This window comes from Bufo bufo, chromosome 6, assembly GCF_905171765.1.
Source record: "Bufo bufo chromosome 6, aBufBuf1.1, whole genome shotgun sequence".
NCBI classification, from domain to species: Eukaryota; Metazoa; Chordata; class Amphibia; order Anura; family Bufonidae; genus Bufo; species Bufo bufo.
The window spans coordinates 32,126,981-32,145,704 of record NC_053394.1 but is presented as its reverse complement, the minus strand read 5'-3'; the positions used below and the strand labels follow the sequence as shown (position 1 = coordinate 32,145,704).

The 18,724-nt window shown below is 46.7% G+C and overlaps 1 protein-coding gene across 1 annotated transcript in view; it reads right to left on the bottom strand.

Annotated features, from left to right (window-relative positions):
• The window catches only part of UBTD1 (ubiquitin domain containing 1), a 53,070-nt gene extending 35,306 nt beyond the window's left edge, over positions 1-17,764 (bottom strand). The window contains exon 1 of the mRNA XM_040437243.1: positions 17,253-17,764. Coding sequence (XP_040293177.1) covers positions 17,253-17,334 — 82 coding nt within the window. The 5' untranslated portion in view covers positions 17,335-17,764. The remainder of the gene's footprint in view (positions 1-17,252) is intronic.
• Positions 17,765-18,724: the final 960 nt, after the last annotated feature.

Genomic DNA, 18,724 nt, shown 5'->3' with positions numbered 1-18,724 from the left:
TTTCAAAGAATGAATGACCTCACTCATTGAACTCCACACTGCTATTATTTTGAACAGGCCCCTTTCAATTAGTGATTCAATTACACAGAATCAGCAGCATGCATGTCATGACTGTTGGGTATGTTGGATTTCTATTACTCTACTACACCTGCTAGTATATTATTTGCCATGTAGAAATATAATTTGTACCAAAAACAGTGACTGATCAGCTTAGTGATGTCTGACTGCTATTATTTTGAACACAACTGTACATTGCATTATTTATCCTGTACAGATCCTGAGTTACTTATCCTGAATTCTACTCCAGAGCTGCATTCACAACTATTCTGGGGTAAAGAAACTTTTGTATCCATGTTCCTGAAAGAACCCATAATCCATTAGGACTGCTAGTTTTTCCCTACGCGAGACGACTGTACAGTAAGGTCACTTCCCTGAACGCAAATCACAACAGCATTTTCCACGGAGACATTGAACAAGCAGGAAAGGCTGGGGGGATTTCAGCTCGGAATACTCCAGAATTGTGCATACAGCTCTGGAGCATAATACAAAATGTAACCCATGAACTGTAGATGATGAATAATGCAATGCACCTAGAAAGTTACATAGTCCATCACGTTACTCAATAACTCTTTATGTAAGCCGTAAAATGGCGTTCAAAGGTTGGCATATGCCACTTATACAATATCTTTTGTCTAGGATGGGGAGGGGGGGAATCAAGTCAGTGCCTAGCCCTTTCACTGAAAAACCAGCAGTGAAACCAAAACAAGTCCCAAAAATTAGGAGAGATGAAAAGAGCCGGCCCAGCTATTATATGTATCCTCTCTTATCTATGTAATTAAGGATGAGGCGGCGGCGCGCTGAGCCCGATCCAGAGGCGTCAGCCGCCCTCCAGCCGTCTGCTCACGAACAATTGAAATGGAGAAGCGCTCATTACTGCAGTTACTATAACAAGTGAATTCACCTCCAACCCAACCCCCTCCTGACAAAGAGAAAGAAGACACCTCTAATGGCAGGATGTCAATGAATTAAACACAACCCTCAGCGCCATGTCACCGCAGTCTGGCTTTACCGCACATATCAGGCCTGGTAACTGCCCAATATCAGACTAAGGGCTCATGCACACACGCGTTTTTTCTTTCTTTCCCGTTTCCGCGCTGCTCGTATGCGGATCCATTCACTTCAATAGGTTTGCATAAAATAAAAAAAATAAAAATTAAAAAATTAAAAAAACGTAGGCAGCTCAATAGAGGGCCGAACTTTCCGTTCCGTAAAATGCAGAATGCTCACAGCCGGCATCAATGTTTTGCGTGGCGGACCGCAAAACAAAAACAATGGTCGTGTGCACGAGCCTTAAGGCTACATTCACATGGCCATATCGGTTTTGCGGCCCGCAAACTACGGATCTGCAAAATGCCGGTCCCGGCCTTGTGCATCTCGCAATTTTCATGGGCCGCATTTTCATAAAGCCTAATGTTGTCTGCAAAACAGACAAGAGTAGGACAAATTCTATCATTTGCAGCACATGGATGACACCCGTGTGCCGTCCGCATTGTTTGCAGCCCCACAGAAATGAATGGGTCCACGTGTGATCCGCAATGTATGCGGATCGGGCACAGACCAAAAGTGCAGTCGTGCAAATGAGGACCAAGTTCAATATAAATCCGCGAGTCGCCCTCTTACGTTGTTAGGAACGCTATTCTCTGACCCAGCTTTTCTAGACCCTAAAGGCCCCTATCACACGAGCGTGACGGATTAGGCCCGGATGCGTTCAGTGAAACGCACACCATTTCGCAAGCAAGTTCAGTCAGTTCTGTCTGCGATTGCGTTCAGGTTTTTTCCGCGCGGGTGCAATACGTTTTGATGCGTTTTTCACGACACGTGATAAAAAAAAAAATGAAGGTTTACAAACAACATCTCTTAGCAACCATCAGTGAAAAACACATCGCACCCGCACCTGCTTCCGGATGCGATGCGTTTTTTCACCGAAGCCCCATTCACTTCTATGGGGGTCAGGGCTGCGTGAAAAACGCAGAATATTGAACATGCTGCGATTTTCACGCAACGCAGAAGTGATGCGTGAAAAACAACGCTCGTGTCCACAGACCCATTGAAATGAATGAGTCCAGAGTCAGTGCGTTCAAATGGTGAGCAAACTTGACAGTGATATTTATATGGCTGGTTCCAATATGGCGCCATTATTACTAGTCAGATTTACTATTCAGACAGCTCTGCCACGATTCTTTTGGGATCCAAATGTTTGCTAGAAGGACCCAGCTTTCCTAAGAGGAAGCATTACTAAATAAATAAATAAATAAATAAATAAATAAATAAATAAATAAATAAAGGAAATGCTGAAAGGTAGGGGATTAGATAAAGAGGATAGACTCTGCTCTCTCAATGCACACAGAGGAAGGTTTCTGCGACTGCAAGCTGCTCCCAAGCAAAATACAAAGCAGCCTAAGGCCTCATTCACACGAACAAACTAAGCCGACACCGGCCGTGTGAATTCCATATTGATCGCGGACCCATTGACTTGAATGGGTCCGCAATATACAGCTAAAGATAGGACATGTTCTATCTTTTGCAGTGCGGACCCCAAAGACCATGGAAGCGCTTCCGAGTGCTTCTGTGGTCCTCCGCTCCGTACCTTGCAGATTGTGGACCTATTCAGGTCAATGGGTCCACATCCACAATACGGAATTCACATGACCGGAAAGCTGGATACATTTTGCCGGAACACAATACCAGATCTGGCGCTAATACACTTCAATGTAATTCCGGCAAGTGATCGGGATTTTCGGCTGGAGAGAAAACTGCAGCGTGCTGCGGTATTTTCTCCGTCCAAAAAAACGTAATAGGGACTGAACTGATGCATCCTAAACGGATTACTCTCCAGTCAGAATGCACGGGGATAAAACTGATCAGTTATTTTCCGGCATTGAGCCCCTAGGACGGAACTCAGCCTCGGAAAACAAAAACGCTAGAGAGAAAGTACCCCAAGGCCGAGTTCACATTTCAGTCATTTCCATCAGTTATTGTGACTTGTGAGCCAAGACCAGGTGCTGATAGTAACTGTAGTGTGAACTAGGCCTTACGGAGGTGTCACACACAGATTTTTAGGAGAGCTTCTTCTTTTAAAAATCAAAGCCAGCAGGATAATTTCACATTCCCTTACAACCCACTTCAGGCTTTTAGTTCAAAAAAAGGGCCACAAAAAGCCGTGCGTGACACCAGCACATACCTAACTGCTTGGGGTAAGGCATTCCAGAGAACTGGTGCAGCTCGGGAGAAGTCTTTAAGACGCACAGCGGTTTTAGTCCGGCCGATTCTCTGCATATTTGCCGGGTTGCCACCGGATCTCAGAGTTAGGCCTCTTTCACACGACCGTTTTTTTCTTTTTCGTTTTGCGGGCCATTTTTTGCGTTCCGTATACGGAACCATTCATTTCAATGGTTCCGCTGAAAAAAACGGAATGTACTCCGTATGCATTCCGTTTCCGTATTTCCGTTCCATTGAAAGATAGAACATGTCCTATATTTGGCCGCAAATCACGTTCCGTGGCTCCATTCAAGTCAAACGGACCGCAAAACACTGAAAAAGCCATACGGTCGTGTGAAAGAGGCCTTATAGTTAATGGGGCCCGATGGGCCTTCAGGCAGCTCCTGGATCCAGACATCAGAGTGTGAAACTAGCCTTACTGATGAGCCTGGCCGCTGCAGGCGGCAGCACTGAAAACGTGCATTCTTTTATTATTCTATGATCCATGCTGGAAATGTTTTAATACGTTGGACAACCCCTTTATTAATGTCAGTGTAGATGAAAAGTTTTACAACTTTAATAGACTGAATAACGTATTTCCATTCCTCCTCATTTTTATTATATTCGCTTGCTGTCCGTAAATAAGAACACACACGTTCACTGCGGAGAACAGGGCTAACCACATGCTGGTTTGTTACTGCGGAGTGCATTCCCTTGTGTGCAGTACAATGGTCTGTATGTTAAATACATCACAGGCAGCACATAGCTCACTGGCAGTTTGCTACAATGTATCAGCCTGGAGGCTGTTGAGCTCATAGAGCATTGTTCCCACTGGATACAATTGTGTTCATGTCTCGGCTGAGCGCAGGATTACTGCCTCGGAATGTAAACAAAAAGGTTTTATAAATGGTAAGGAACTGAAACAAAGTAGAACTTAAAGGGGTTTTCCGATTTTTTTTTTTTATTATTGATGACTTATCCTCAGGATTAGAGACAATTCTAGGACAGGAGGCATTCCGCAATTTATTCCGTCATAATAGAAGTCTATGGGCTTCAAAACGGATTTGTCCCGTTTCCGTTATGCAGGAGAGGACTCAGGATCAGGAGAGGATTCCCCTGCATAACGGAAACGGGACGGATCCGTTTTTCAGCCCATAGACTTCTATTATGACGGAATGAATAACGGAATGCCTCTAAAGGCATTCTGTTATAGAATTGCGTTATGGTCCGTGGTAACGAAATCCATAACACAATAAGTGTGAACGAATTTCATAAGTGGAATTTCGCTCATCTCAGGATGATGATGATAATATTTATATCGCACCACCATATTCCACAGCGCTTTACAAATTCATAGGGTTCATGTACAAAACAAAAGTAACTGGCTAATATACAACTGAAACACTAGGAGCCAGGGCCCTGCGCGCAAGAGCTTACAATCTATGATAGGTCATCAATATCAGATTGGTGGGAGTTCAACAACTGGCACCCCCCCCCCCCCCCCCCCCCCGATCAGCTTTTTGAGGGGCGCGCAGCCGGCTTCTAGCAGCTTACTAAGCACAGCGCTCAGCCTCATTCACTTGAATGGGACTGAGCTCCGCCTAGGCCACGTGACCGGTGAACGTGTCGTCACATGTCCTAGGAAGAGGCTGCAGCGCTCACCGGGGGACCACTGTCTCTATCCACGGACCTCCACCAACCAGATACCGGTGACCTATCCTGAGGAGAAGCCATTGATATCAAAATCTTGGACAACCCAATTAAAGTTGTAGAACTTCTCATTTATATAGTCAGAAGACCCCGTCACCTCTCCTGAAATGCCTGTTTTGGTAAAAAAAAATTATTACCCTGACAAATCCCATTTCTGGAAAATCTTTTCATCTAAGGCTGGGTTCACACGAGCGGATGCCGTGCGTGACATCCGCTCCGTGAATGACAGCCAAGACCCGATGCAGACTGCAGAAGCACGGAGCATTAACATGACTGATAATGCTCCGTGCCTCTCCGTGATCTCTTTACTACGAAATCACAGCGAGATAAAGTTGTCACCGTGATTTTGTAGTAAAGAGATCACGGAGAGGCACGGAGCGTTATCAGTCATGTTAATGCTCCGTGCCTCTGCAGTCTGCATCGGGTCTTGGCTCTCATTCACGGAGCAGGTGCCACGCACGGCATCCGCTCGTGTGAACCCAGCCTAACTCTTTTGTGCAATTCCTCTATTATTCCTAGTTGAAGTGTATAAATAATTGTACAGCTAGGTGCTACCAGTTTGGGGGGGGGGGTTCTCTGCTTATGGAAGCATTGACTGGATAGTGTCAGACTGTGCAGGGACACCCCCACCCCCAGCTGCAGATTATTTAAGAAACTTCTAGTAGCAAAAAGGGAGGAACAGAACAGCCCATTGTATGGAGAATAAAAATCATTAGTAAAAAAAAAAACCTCAGCAGAAAGGAACATTGGACATGAAATTCAACATGCCCCATCCTTTTGGGGAGATCAGCTGCTTACTCCCCCTTTAGGACTCATGCACACAAACATATTTTCTTTCTGTGTCCATTCCATTTATTTTTTTTGCGGACCGTATGTGGAACCATTCATTTCTTAGGGTCCGCAAAAAAAAAAAATAATAATAAAAAAAAATAAAAATACGGAAATTATTCAGTGTGCATTCCGTTTCCGTATGTCCGTTCTGCAAAAAAAATAAATAAAAATAGAACATGTCCTATTATTGTCCGCATTACGGACAAGGATAGGACTGTTCTATTAGGGGCCAGCTGTTCCGTTCAGCAAAATACAGAACGTACATCCGTATTTTTTTGCTGACCGCAAAATACATACGGTTGTGTGAATGAGCCTTTACGCAGTCAGATCCAGGGCTGTGGAGTCGGTAGATAAATGCTCCAACTCCGAGACTCCGACTTCTTTGTATTTAATATGCGAACGTCATTACCACAGAACTACTGGCTAGGAGCCGCTGCCTTCTCCTTTGTGTGCTGATCTTCTGCTGAAGATAGGGCAGTGGGGGGATCCAGGACGGGGCCTTTATTGTAAAACAGGATTTCCCTAGTAGAATCCCATAGTCATATTTAAAGTTTAAGCTAACAATCTGAGTTTACAGGTTTTTATAGCCTTAGCTGAATGACAGCAGTTTTTCCAATGGTTTACAGCTTCAGTCTTGAGCTATTGACCATCCATTCCCTTCACTTCTACAAGTGTCTCTAGTCCTGCAAAAAACATATTTACTTAATCAGTTTTCAGTGAGAGGCTAGGTTAACCATGGGCGTTGCGCTCCCTGTAACAGCGGAACACAACACAATGGAAAGTATAAGTATTGCCGCTCCTTAACTGTGCGTTGCGTGCCATATAGTGAAGCATATGAAAAGCTTCTTCACGGTCACTTAACGTGTTCGTTTTGCGGTAACGTGACGCGCTGCATGCATTGGCCTTTATTCTTACAGTAGAGAGGTACCGTATTTTTCGCAAAAGTGGGGGGGAAAAAATAGTAGTGCGTCTTATGGGGGGCGAATGCTGCGACCGTCCGGTGAATAGGCTGAGAGGGAGGAGGGGCTGGGGGCCGGCATCTGTTTCTGTAATGGCAGCGGGGCCCGGTGCAGTCACTGTATTCTACTACACCGGGCCCCGCTCACTGTAGTATACGGTAATCATATCTAACTTGTGGGTATTGTTAAAGTATTTCAATCCTCTTAAATCTAGCGCTGTACTACTTACTACTAACTTCTTGGCAGTCAGGAGGCCGGGTGGGCGCTCGTAGCGTAGCTCACTACGTCACGCGCCTTCTCCGCCCACTTTATGAATGAAGCAGGCACCGGGCCCCGCTGCCATTACAGAAACAGATGCCGGCCCCCATTCACTACACAGGGACACTGTTATGGGGGGGAACTGTGGATGACACATAAGATAAGATGCTATATATGTGCCATCCACAGATGCCCCCACAATGATCCCCCATAACAGTGCCATCCACAGACCACCATTAGTTCAACACCCACCAAAAGCACACCTTTTGGTTCAAAATATTTTTTTTCTTATTTTCCTCCTCAAAAACCTAGGTGCGTCTTATAGGGCGAAAAATACGGTAATTAATTCTAACTTTTTGTGAATTGGGACATTTAAACTTGCTTTTTTTATTTTTTTATTCCAATTTAAATCTAGTAGGAGTCGGTTAATTTTTTGCCGACTCAGACTCCAGGTACCCAAAATTGCCTCCGACTCAGACTCCACAGCCCTGGTCAGATCACACGCAAGCTCTAATGCGTATGAGACAGTCGGGCGAGAGCGCTGTCAGCCGAAGGAACGCAGAACCAGTAGAAAATATGTCCATTCTTCAAAGATCTACAATGTTCTAAAATATTTAATGCATTGTAGAGTGTAAGTTCTGGAATACAGAGGAGATCAGAGGCTTTACATTTCTTTGGGGGGGGGGGGGGGAGGAGGAGAACGCTCTGTCCATTCGGGGAGCAGCTGCATCGCGCTGTACAGATGTAGAGGAAACAGGTTATTGCCCGTTACGTGGAATGTAAGAAGACAGCTGCAAAACCACTTGTCTGGCCCAAAGGTTGTCACTTTCCAGACTTCATATAATCGACTTACAAAACGCTGCTTCCGTTAAAGGGAATGTGTCATCAGAAAACGACCTATTGTTTAAAAACATATTTAAAGAATTTCTGGTGATGTCATTATAACCCTAATGGCTGCATTAGACAGCCAGGCGATTGTTGGGAGGGAAGACTTCCTTCCCGGCAGCGAAGGAGAGCACCGCTATTACATGCAGCAATCTCCTCCACGGTATGGGGAGGAGCGATCGTTATGCCACTGATCTTCCCTGAACCATTGTTTGCCGGCAGCAGATTGTGATTAGACATAACGATCTGCCGCTCGCAAACAATGATTTTTAAACCTGTTTAAAGACTTAATTTGCATGATGAACGAGCAAACGTTTGCTGCTCCATCCGGTAATCGGCAGCAGTGTTAGGCCTCATGCACACGGCCGTGATTCCGAGCCAAAACCAGGATTGGAGCCTCCACAGATATAAGGTATAAGGGAAGATCTCCTCCTGTTCTGTGTTTAGAGGTTTCGGCTCAAAATTATTGATGGGGAAAAAAAACCTGACGAGTGAATGAGGCATTACACTGCCAGACCCTCGCTAACAAGCGTTACTACGAATGCTCGTTAGCAAGCATTCGCCAGTCTAATACAGTCTTAAGGTAGATTTACACGTACCAATAATCGGACAGATTATCGTGAACGACCGTTCCTGTGAACGCTCATTCCCTGTAATCTGGCCATCTAAATGTGCTGCCGATCACCCTATGAATGAGCGAAACGCACATTCATCGAGTGATCCTGTCATTCGTGCAGGCGGTCCAATCATCGTTCCTGGGCAGCAGATCGTGCGGTCTGAACAGCAATCTGCTGGCCAGAAACCATGATTCTGTATGGGGAATAGCGATCATTCGTCCTCATACCGTGAAGGAGATCGCTGCATGTAAATGTGTCTCCTTCACTGAGCGACCAGCCGACTGTCGGGAGGGAACGCTTCCTTCCTGACAACTGACTGTTCCATCAACCTGTGTAAACCCGCCTTTAAGCATAGTAATAGACATCACTTCTTGGTCTGCACAAACCACTTGTCAGCAGTCATCTCATTATCATCACAAGCAGGATTACAATGATAGATATAGGATAGATAGATAGATAGATAAAGGATAGATATTAGATATGGTCCACCATTCACAATAGGTGATATCACAGCATTTCCCTCACTACCTCTGCCCAGGTCACAGAGCATGCCTAGAAAACTCTCCCATAGAAGTCAATAGGGTCCCCTCCTGTCCATGGTGTCTATAGCGCATGGGGCTGCCATAAAGCATTTTTTTTTTTTATATTGTGTAAATGCTGTTAAAAAACAGCTCAGGCAAGATGGCCACCCCCCTGATAATATTCAGGGAAAAAAAAAAAAAAAAAAAAAAAAAAAACTACGAAATCAGAGAATAAAAACAGATTGGGGAGAAAAAAAAAAATAAAAAAAAAATAAAAAATAAAAAAAATAAAAAAAATAAAGTGTGCGCGACCATCTGGTTTTAACTGGCAGATAAAAAATAATGATAGGCGACAGTCCCTATGAGAGAGTCCCAGGACAGTGCTACTACAGACACTCCATTTACTCCAAGGACCTTAGATTAGATACTTATCACCCATCCTGTATATCTCAGGCACCAGTGAGGTGTGAACAGCGCCTAGTCAAGCGCATTTTCTGTTACAGCCAGTCCAGAATATAAAAAATAAAATGGACTCCCATACATTGACAAGCCGACGGGCGGCCCACTATCGTCCAGATCTGCACCCGGTGATTTCGGCAGGTCGGAACATCCATTCGGCGCTCACCTATCGCCCCCTGAACAATATGGCCAATGGTTTATTGGCGGTCAGTTATACCGGATAGCGGTGAACGTTTCCAGAAATATCCTTCTCCACTCCGGCAACACCAGTCCGTTGGTACCTGCCACGATGTCACATACATGATTGCCATGACCACTGCAGCCAACCCCGCGGTCATGCGCCATATGTGCAAGCGTGACTACTGAGGCAAGTGACTGACTGCAGCAATCGCAGGCCCAAGGCTTTTTACCCTTTGCATGAAATTTTCCAAAAATCCGGGACGACTTGGCCAATAGTTTAGGCTACTTTCACACTGGCGTTTCTGGGTCGGCTTGTGAGATCCGTTTCAGGGCTCTCACAAGCGGCCCAAAACGGATCACTTCAGCCCCAATGCATTCTGAACGGATAGGGATCGTCTTTGGTCTCCGTTCCGCTTTTGAGGCGGACACTAAAAACGCAGCTTGCAGCGTTTTGGCATCCGCCTGACGATGCGGAGCCAAAACGGATCCGTCCTGATTTACAATGCAAGTCAAGAAGGATCAGTTTTGACTTAGACTTTTTTTTTTTTTTTTTTTAAAGAATAATGGAAACGGATCCGTTCTGAATGGATACAAGCGTTTGCATTATCGGTGCGGATCCGTCTGTGCAGATACAAGACGGATCCGCACCAAACGCAGGTGCGACAGTAGCCTTAGTACATAGCACCATGCTTTTCAGTCTACTACATCTCCTCTGACCTCCCAGCTCTCCGGAGGCGCCACATTACAGATGCCTAGCTACGACTCAATCGTTTTACGATCTTTCTGCTCTCTGGACTATTGATTGAGAAGACATTTATGTTTCTTGCGCCCATTAGCTATTGATGACAGTGTACATTGTATTTATAACCGATATACGATGACGCCGGGCGGCACGGATCTATGATTTTACTGATGTGCTGATTCTTAAAAGAACAACAGGGTGGAGAGACCACGATCCAGGTAGGTCATCGCTAACGGCAAACAGAGGCGAGATAAAGCGACCGCGGTAGAAGGGCTAGCCGCTGCTATAGGGCCTATAGGTAAGGAGGCCATCTGCTTAGTACTGAAGGTCAGCTTTTACTTGAAGAGAAAATTTAACCTGAAAGGGGTTGTGCCACCAAATATTCTACATTTTTTAAGCCAGCACCTGGATCTGAATACTTTTGTAATTGCATGTAATTGAAAATTTTGTATAGCCATTGAATAAAATGCCTCTGTATAGCGCCACCTGCTGTTTGTTCTTTACCTTACTTCTTGTCCACCTCACCGAGGTGGTCGCACACGCTCAGTTTAAATCTTCAACAGCCGCCAGCCACATGTTACAAGGAAAGAGCTACAGCAGAGAGGACGCTCCCCCTGAGTTGCCAAGCTGAAGGTGTGAGGTACAGGGCCGATTCTAGTTTTGTTAGAAAGAGATTGTCATGTACTGTATGATGTCCGATTGTCATTTCTTATAGGAATCATGGGAGGAGGGAGAGTAAGGGCCCCTTTCACACGGGCGAGTTTTCCGCGCGACTCGACTCATCCTCTTGATCGAGCAGCCGTTATCGTCTTCTTGCAGGACCCGCGCCGACGTCCGCTCACCACGTGGCGAGCGCAGTGACGTCAGCGCAGGTCCTGCTGAATGAGGATGGAAGAACCTTCTATCTTCATTCAGCAGGCCTTAGGAGGTGTTCATAAATCTGCCCCTTTGACTTCTAGTAAACTCAGAGAGATCCACAACAAATCCTCATGCGGTTGCTAAGAGACCCAGGACACAACACCGGGCGTGACAGGCTGAAGATATGGCATTCGTGAGGAGGAACTCGAAGGAGAGAGGGCGAAATCACATGAACCGAAGGAGAATGCGTCCGAGACAAAGTCTACAGTTTGTTTACTGGCTGGAGAGCAGTAATAGGAAGAGACGACGTATAATAAGAGCAGAGAAATGGCGCATCCCTTGAGCCGACCATTCTACACCAGGCATCCTCAAACTGCGGCCCTCCAGCTGTTGTAAAACTACAACTCCCACAATGCCCTGCTGTAGGCTGTTCGGACATGCTGGGAGTTGTAGTTTTGCAACAGCTGGAGGGCCGCAGTTTGAGGATGCCTGATCTACACTGTGCTGGTTAAAGGTCTGCAAGGGAGGACATGCAAATTCTGCGCATCTACATGAAATAATAGAAACATACAAATCTCGCCCGAAACTGCCGCTGGAGCTGAACTCAAAGGCTCGCGGACGTCATACACACCCCAGAGCGGTCATACAGGTTATAGTGCGGTGCATGCAGGTTATGTGGGTCTAGCCTTATAGAAATACTAGCAGGCAGAAGATTAGGGGGGGGGGGGTGGGAATGTATTACTCCCCTTACGTCTCTCTTTGGTAAAGCACTTTTCTAGTTGCAATCAGCATTTTACGCAGCCCTCGCCGAGTCTACGAAAATGAGGTGTGGTGAGCGCATCGGCCGCAGGTAAATTCTTCATTATTTATGCCGTAGATTTCATACCGGCGCATGGAGACCTGAAGGAGGCAGCGCGGGCCGTATCAAGTCCAGTGTAGCACAAGTCGGCCTTGATAAATCAGGGGCTCTGTCTTCCGCAAAGTGCAAAATTTGGGGCTTATGCCACAAAACAAAACCCAAACCTCTACCGGCTATACAAAAATGGAAAGTAGTAACCAAGCCCCCCTACCCACCAACTACGGCTGGGAAAGCCACAACCGGCTTCATATGTATCCACAAATCACTATCCATGCTGCGCATATGGACGGGGGTGGTCTATGAATACATGTTACTGCCATTTACACTGCCCGGCCCTGTCAAAGTGCAGAGGGTGCGCCAGTTGCAGAGAGAGCAGAGCCTCTAGGTGTAACGGTAACGCCCCCGTTGCTCCCAGAGACTCACTTGCATATATTAAAACATCATTTCTCTCAGCAATGCGGACACATATGAACATGGGACCAACACAGATGCCTTCAGCTGCCGAGCGCACAGCTACTTTCACACTGGCGTTTTGGCTTTCCGTTTGAGAGATCCGTTCAGGGCTCTCACACGCGGTCCAAAACGGATCAGTTTTGCCCTAATGCATTCTGAATGGAAAAGGATCCGCTCAGAATACCTCAGTTTGCCTCCGTTCAGTCTCCATTCCGCTCTGGAGGCCGCCTGCAGCGTTTTGCTGTCCGTCTGACGAAGCGGAGCCAAGCGGATCCGTCCTGGCACAATAGCAAACGGATCCGTCTCCCGTTGACTTTCAACAGAGTTCATGACGGATGATCCGTCCTGGCTAAGTAACAGATAATACAAACGGAGCCGTTCGTATTATTGTAACGGATGTTTTTGCAGATCCATGATGGATCCGCCCAAAAGGCGAGTGTGAAAGTATACAGGTCAGCCGGCGTCATGGGTATAAATCTGCCGATGCCCTTTAAGCTAGTTTCACATCTCTGGCAGGCTGTTCGTGCCGGAGATGTCTGGATACAGCTTGCTGGAAGCTACCCCCACTGACGGAGATCTGGCCACAACCTGGCAAACATACCTGCCGGATCGAAAAGCGCTCACTCGTGCGAGTCTTAAAGAGGACCCGTCACCTCTCCTGACATGTCCGCATCCCCCCTGTAATAACAATTCTGGAGCATTTATGCTTATGACTATGCTGTGCAATTCCATCATCATTCCTACTAGAAGTTCACGACTGAATTACCAGCAGTCTAAAATAATGGTACAGATGGGAGTTACCACGGCACTGGCAGACTGTGCAGGAACACACCTTCACTTGGTAACACCCATCTGAACCTCTATTGCAGACTGCTGGCAAGTCATTCAAAATTTCTAACAGGAATAACAGGGGGGAATATAAAAAAACAAAAAAAAAAAAAACACAACACTGAAAATAGAGAGTTATAAGAAAAGATGATGCTCCAGAATTGTTATTATGTGGGGAATGCAAGTAGTTAAAATGAGGTCTATGTGGGTAAAGTTAAATTTAGAAGGCAATCTTCATGTCGCAAACTAAAGTTGCATGTCGCCCTGATAGGACCTCCAGATGTAATGGGGGCACAGTGGACAACCGCTCTAGTTACCAAAGTGGAAGACCAACCTCATCTGTGCATTTTACAGACTATCCCTTGATTTCAATGGGTGCCACGTAACACTTCTGGCGGCATAAATGTTTCTCACCAACAACTTCCAGCTTGCTGCGGTTTGCTCTCCGGTATGGGAACGCAACCAAAATGGAGAGGAACGCATTTTGGAGCCTTCCGTTCAGTTACGTTTTGTCCCCATTGACAATGAATAGGGACAAAACGGAAGCGTTTTTCTCCGGTATTGAGACCCTATGACGGATCTCAATACCGGAAAATAGAAACGCAAGTGTGAAAGTAGCCTAACCTATATTAGGTCCCAACTGGAAGCCACCGAAATATTTGCTTGGGTTCAGACAGGCACATAACTACCAAATCTCAAGAAGTCCAGAACGTTGCATTTCCCATTTCTTAGCGAAACATCTGAGACATGGACATTTCCTTCTCCGACATACTGATCTTACACAACCCAATGCAGAGCCAGATCAAGATATACATGGGCCAATAGTCACAGCGGACCCCCCTTGGGTTGACAGGTGTAGAGCATACTTACCCATGTCCGCTCCAAGCCCAGACACCATCCTTGGGCAAGCAAGCCATGGACTGTGTGGCCAGTTAAAAGGTAGGAGTCAAATTTGCCTACAAGGCTCTGTCTCGTCATCTGAGGCTACTCCTACACAATGCGACCCAGCACAAAGATCCGCCGGCCGCTCACCGCTAACTGCCAGGCCACGCATGTACATGCTGTTTTTTTTTTTTTAAAAAAGCGCCCAGGCACTGCATTCTGTGGCGAGTCGCATGCAGATCCTTCTGCCGGCCGCATTGGGAGTCATTTACTAAACACACCTTGCCACTTACTGGCGAATAAATGTTGCATAAACCATTTTTGCAAATTTAACACCCGTGCGATAATATTTAGTTGCATGGGCGTTTTTGCACTGTGCTTACCCCTTGAGAGTGGTGGGGGCTGCTGCGATCTGGATCCAGGATCCCGGCAAATTCACTAACATTTATGCCCATTTCCAGACAAACGTTGGCGGAAAAAAAAAAATACTCCCAGTGGAGTGTTTTTTTCTCTCCAGGGGCACGAATACCGTAGATGCGCCTAATTCATGACGAGGCACATACAGCGCAGAGGCGAATCTAAGACTGGCATAAAAAGCCGGTCTTAGTAAATGACCCCCATTGTGTACAGGTAGCCTCGGTTTGTCAGTGGACTGGAAAGGATAGTCACCTGGTTCCAATCAATGACCTAGTTCAAGAGTACGGCCCCGATTGGATGCAAGCCTAGCCCAGCTGTGGCAGCCAATGACCCCAAGGATTTGTGGTAAAAACATTTGGCCAATGACCACCACGTGCTGGCACAGCTTGGCTACATGCGCCCGGCAGACAGGTTTCGCGCACCTCAGTGCCTTCCTCGAAACACAAGGGCGTCTTGTTAAACCAGGGAGATACTGTACCCCAAATACAAGCCTGACTCTCACTGTACCTCCCATCTCATACATGATGTGTACTCTTCTGTATGTAACTAATACAACTTTTGGGTACATCCAGTCATATACAATAAAAAAAAAAAATCCTGTATGTTTGCTATGCATTGTGTAGAGATAAATCTGGGGGGAAAACCTGCAGAAGGAAGGGGTCACTTTGCAGATTTAAAAACCTCACCACGTGTCAGTTTACGCACCGACATTTCATCCATTTGGCTGCTACTCTAATACCCCGTGATTTTTTTGCCCACTAATCCAGACACACACACTAAAAAAAAAAAAAAACATTTCCACTACCTGTGGACCTAAAAAGACTTAAGCCAAGGTATAAAGATTCTCGTTATGAGCGTATGTGGGAGGTATATCTCATGGAGGATCTCCCAACATTTACCTCCAAGGGAAGGCTGAGGCATATACTGGAGTGGGATACATTCCCCATAGGATACAGAGGGGGAGTATAAGGCCTCCTGCACGCGAACGCGTGCGCCCCGTGGCCGTGCTGCGGGCCGCAATGCACGAACACCGACCATGGAGCAGCTGATCACGGACCCATTCACTTTAATGGGTCCGCGATCCGGCCGTTCCGCAAAAAGATAGGACAGGTTCTATCTTTTTGCGGAAATGAAGTACGAGACGAAACCCCCACGGAAGCACTCCGTAGTGGTTCCGTCCCGCATCTCTGGATTTGCGGACCCATTGAAGTAAACGGGTCCGCATCCGTGATGCGGAATGCCCACGGTACGGCACACGTGTATTGTGGATCTGCAAATGCGGTCCGCCATACGGCAACGGGAAGCACACGTTCGCGTGCAGGAGGCCCAAGTCAGAGAACATTGCCGCCGTGTACCTCCATTGCGCACAAAAGCAAGATGTGAACGCAAACACATAAGGGCCTGTTCACATCGCCCCATAGGACATCATACACCACCCTTTTTTGGGCTCCACGGGCATACCTTTTAACGTGGTATGGCAGATTAGACTACACCGACAATGTGAGCCTAGGGGAGACGTGTCCCCATATATACACCGATGGAGTGAGATACTTTGTAGCTTTCCATCAGGGGTGTATGATGCGGGGAGTTTTTCCTGGGATATATATCTCAAACGGAAGCTTAAAACATGATGTGAACAGGCCCCAAATAGTTTGAGGATTTCAGAACAAGGCTTCATGCCCGCGACCGTGTCCTTAGTGCGCTCAGCAAACTACGGACACCTTCCGTGTGCAATCCACATTTTTTTCTCACTCCCTTCAATAGAAAGGCCTACTCATCTGCAAGACAGACATAGGATTTGGTCTATAGCAGGGCTGCCCAAAACTACACATGCCCTGATAGCTGTAGCTGTCCGGGCATGCTGGGAGTTGTAGTTTTGCTACAGCTAGAGGGCCGCAAGGTGGGCATCCCTGGTCTATAGTTTGCTGAATGAACATACGGATAGGACACGGATGATATCCGTAGTTTTTTTTATATTTTGGCTGACCCACAAAAATGCATGGGTCCGTGTGCAATCCATACAAAATGCGATTTGGACATGGATGCAGAATACGGTCGCGTGCATGACGCCCAATTCCTAGGCATGAATGCAGGGCCCACAGGTGAAAAGGTCTGTCTCTAATCCCCATTAAGGCCTCTACATAGACAATGGCTGATTCCAGAGAGCAATAGCAGAGCTTCAACAGCCAAAGTAGATCTTGACGGCTATAAAAACAGTACCGACCAATGCGATCCGATGAATTCTTCTGCTGCTGGGGTTTTTACAATGACCTTAATGGGCAGACATATCTGATAATCAGATTATTGATCTAAAGGAGAGAACTATAAAAGCTGCACAGCCCCAAACCCCAATTATCACAGAGATGAAACCATGTTGCAATTTCCTGCTCAATGTTTCCTACAAACACAATAAGTTCTGGATACAATGTAACAAACTCTGGGGGTAAATAAATAAAAACACTCTGCCCACTAAACACACCGCCACCCAGTGGAGGTTGGCATGCATTGCAGTCACATGGTGAAATCCTACATTACCTGCTCTCTTGCGAGTGTTTGTGGAGGCCCTGGACTGGGATCTCTGGTTGTCAGCCCTCGGTCTTCCCATGCAGCCTCCCATGGCAGGACAGTAGTCAGCAAATCCCCATGCAACAGCTTCGATCCAGTCGTATTCCCCCAGTGTGATCAATCAGACTGGTTGCTAAAAGAGCAGCTCCAGGCAAAGGGATCCTACTTCCAGGACACAGGACCTCCCCAAACTTTTGCCTCCTTCATGTCACTTGGGCTGGCAATTTCCTGCTTCCCCCTCTGCCAGCATGCAGGAAGCAGCAGCACCGGGCATAGGGAAGGACACCACTACTAAGTCTCTAGCAGCTTGCAGACATGTCCTGGGAGCCTTCAGCAAAGTGGCTTGCAGCTTCCTTGCTTCAGTAGTCATAAGGGAGGGCTGGGGAGCTCAGGCCAGTCCCTTCCTGCATACCACAGCCTACAAGCCTGTTTGCAAATAAAAGGCTTGTGTTATTTGTTTGTTGGGAATTTTTTTTCCCTTGCAAAAAAAAAAAAAAAAAAGATCCACCTCTCCCTCACTCCTCCCCATTCAGGTGAGCATGTGACACTCAGCTTTTCCTTGCACTCTCCTTCCTGCTCAACACTTGCATTCAGCTTAACCCTTGCAGCACTGCTCTCCTGCTGTGGTCTGAGAATGTGTGTTTTTTTTTTTTTGGTTTTTTTTCTTGCTATCTCCCTGCAGCATCAGCCCTCTCTCCTTCCCTCCCTCCCTTCCTTCTCCTCCTCCTGCTGTGCTTAGTCCTGTTCTTCTTCTAATCCCCTGAATCTTCTGCAGTAATCTAGGGTCAGCGATCCCCTGCCCCCTACACGTAATTGAACCAGGGGGCAAGAGGGCGCTGGGGGTCCTGCTGGGGGGGGGGGGGGGGGGGGGGAGCCTTGTGTTTTAATGAGATTAAAAGAAAGCTGGGCCAGAACACAGGAGGGCTTGTACGGTGGTTTCAGCAGATTGCAATCTCTGCTGGGCTGAAGGATAAAAACTAGTTTTTGGGACGAGCATCTGCAGCCTGGTGCTGACGAGGGAGGTTTCAGTGGGTTGTTATCAGGACGTGCCCAGAGAGCGTGAGGTCATTTTATATTGGTTTTGTGGTGTAACTGGCCTCACCCAAGGCAACCGCCGCCTTCGCTCGGGAAGAAGTATTTTTAGTCTGACGTGCCGAACGCCTGCCTAACATTAAATATATCTGTTTTATAAGGTTTATTTATCCGACTTGTTTTTTTTTCTTCTATCGTGATTACATTAAGGGCCGCGTTTTGCTGTCCGCGAATCGTAGAATCCGCAAAACGCTGATCCCGACCAAGTGCATGCCAACGGACAAGAAAAGGTCATGTTCTATCTTTTTTTGCAGGGCCACGGAACGGACTTACGGGTGTGCTGTCTGCATCTTTTATAGCCCGATTGAGGTGAATGGGTCTACATCCGATCCGTCCGCGGAAAAAAAAAA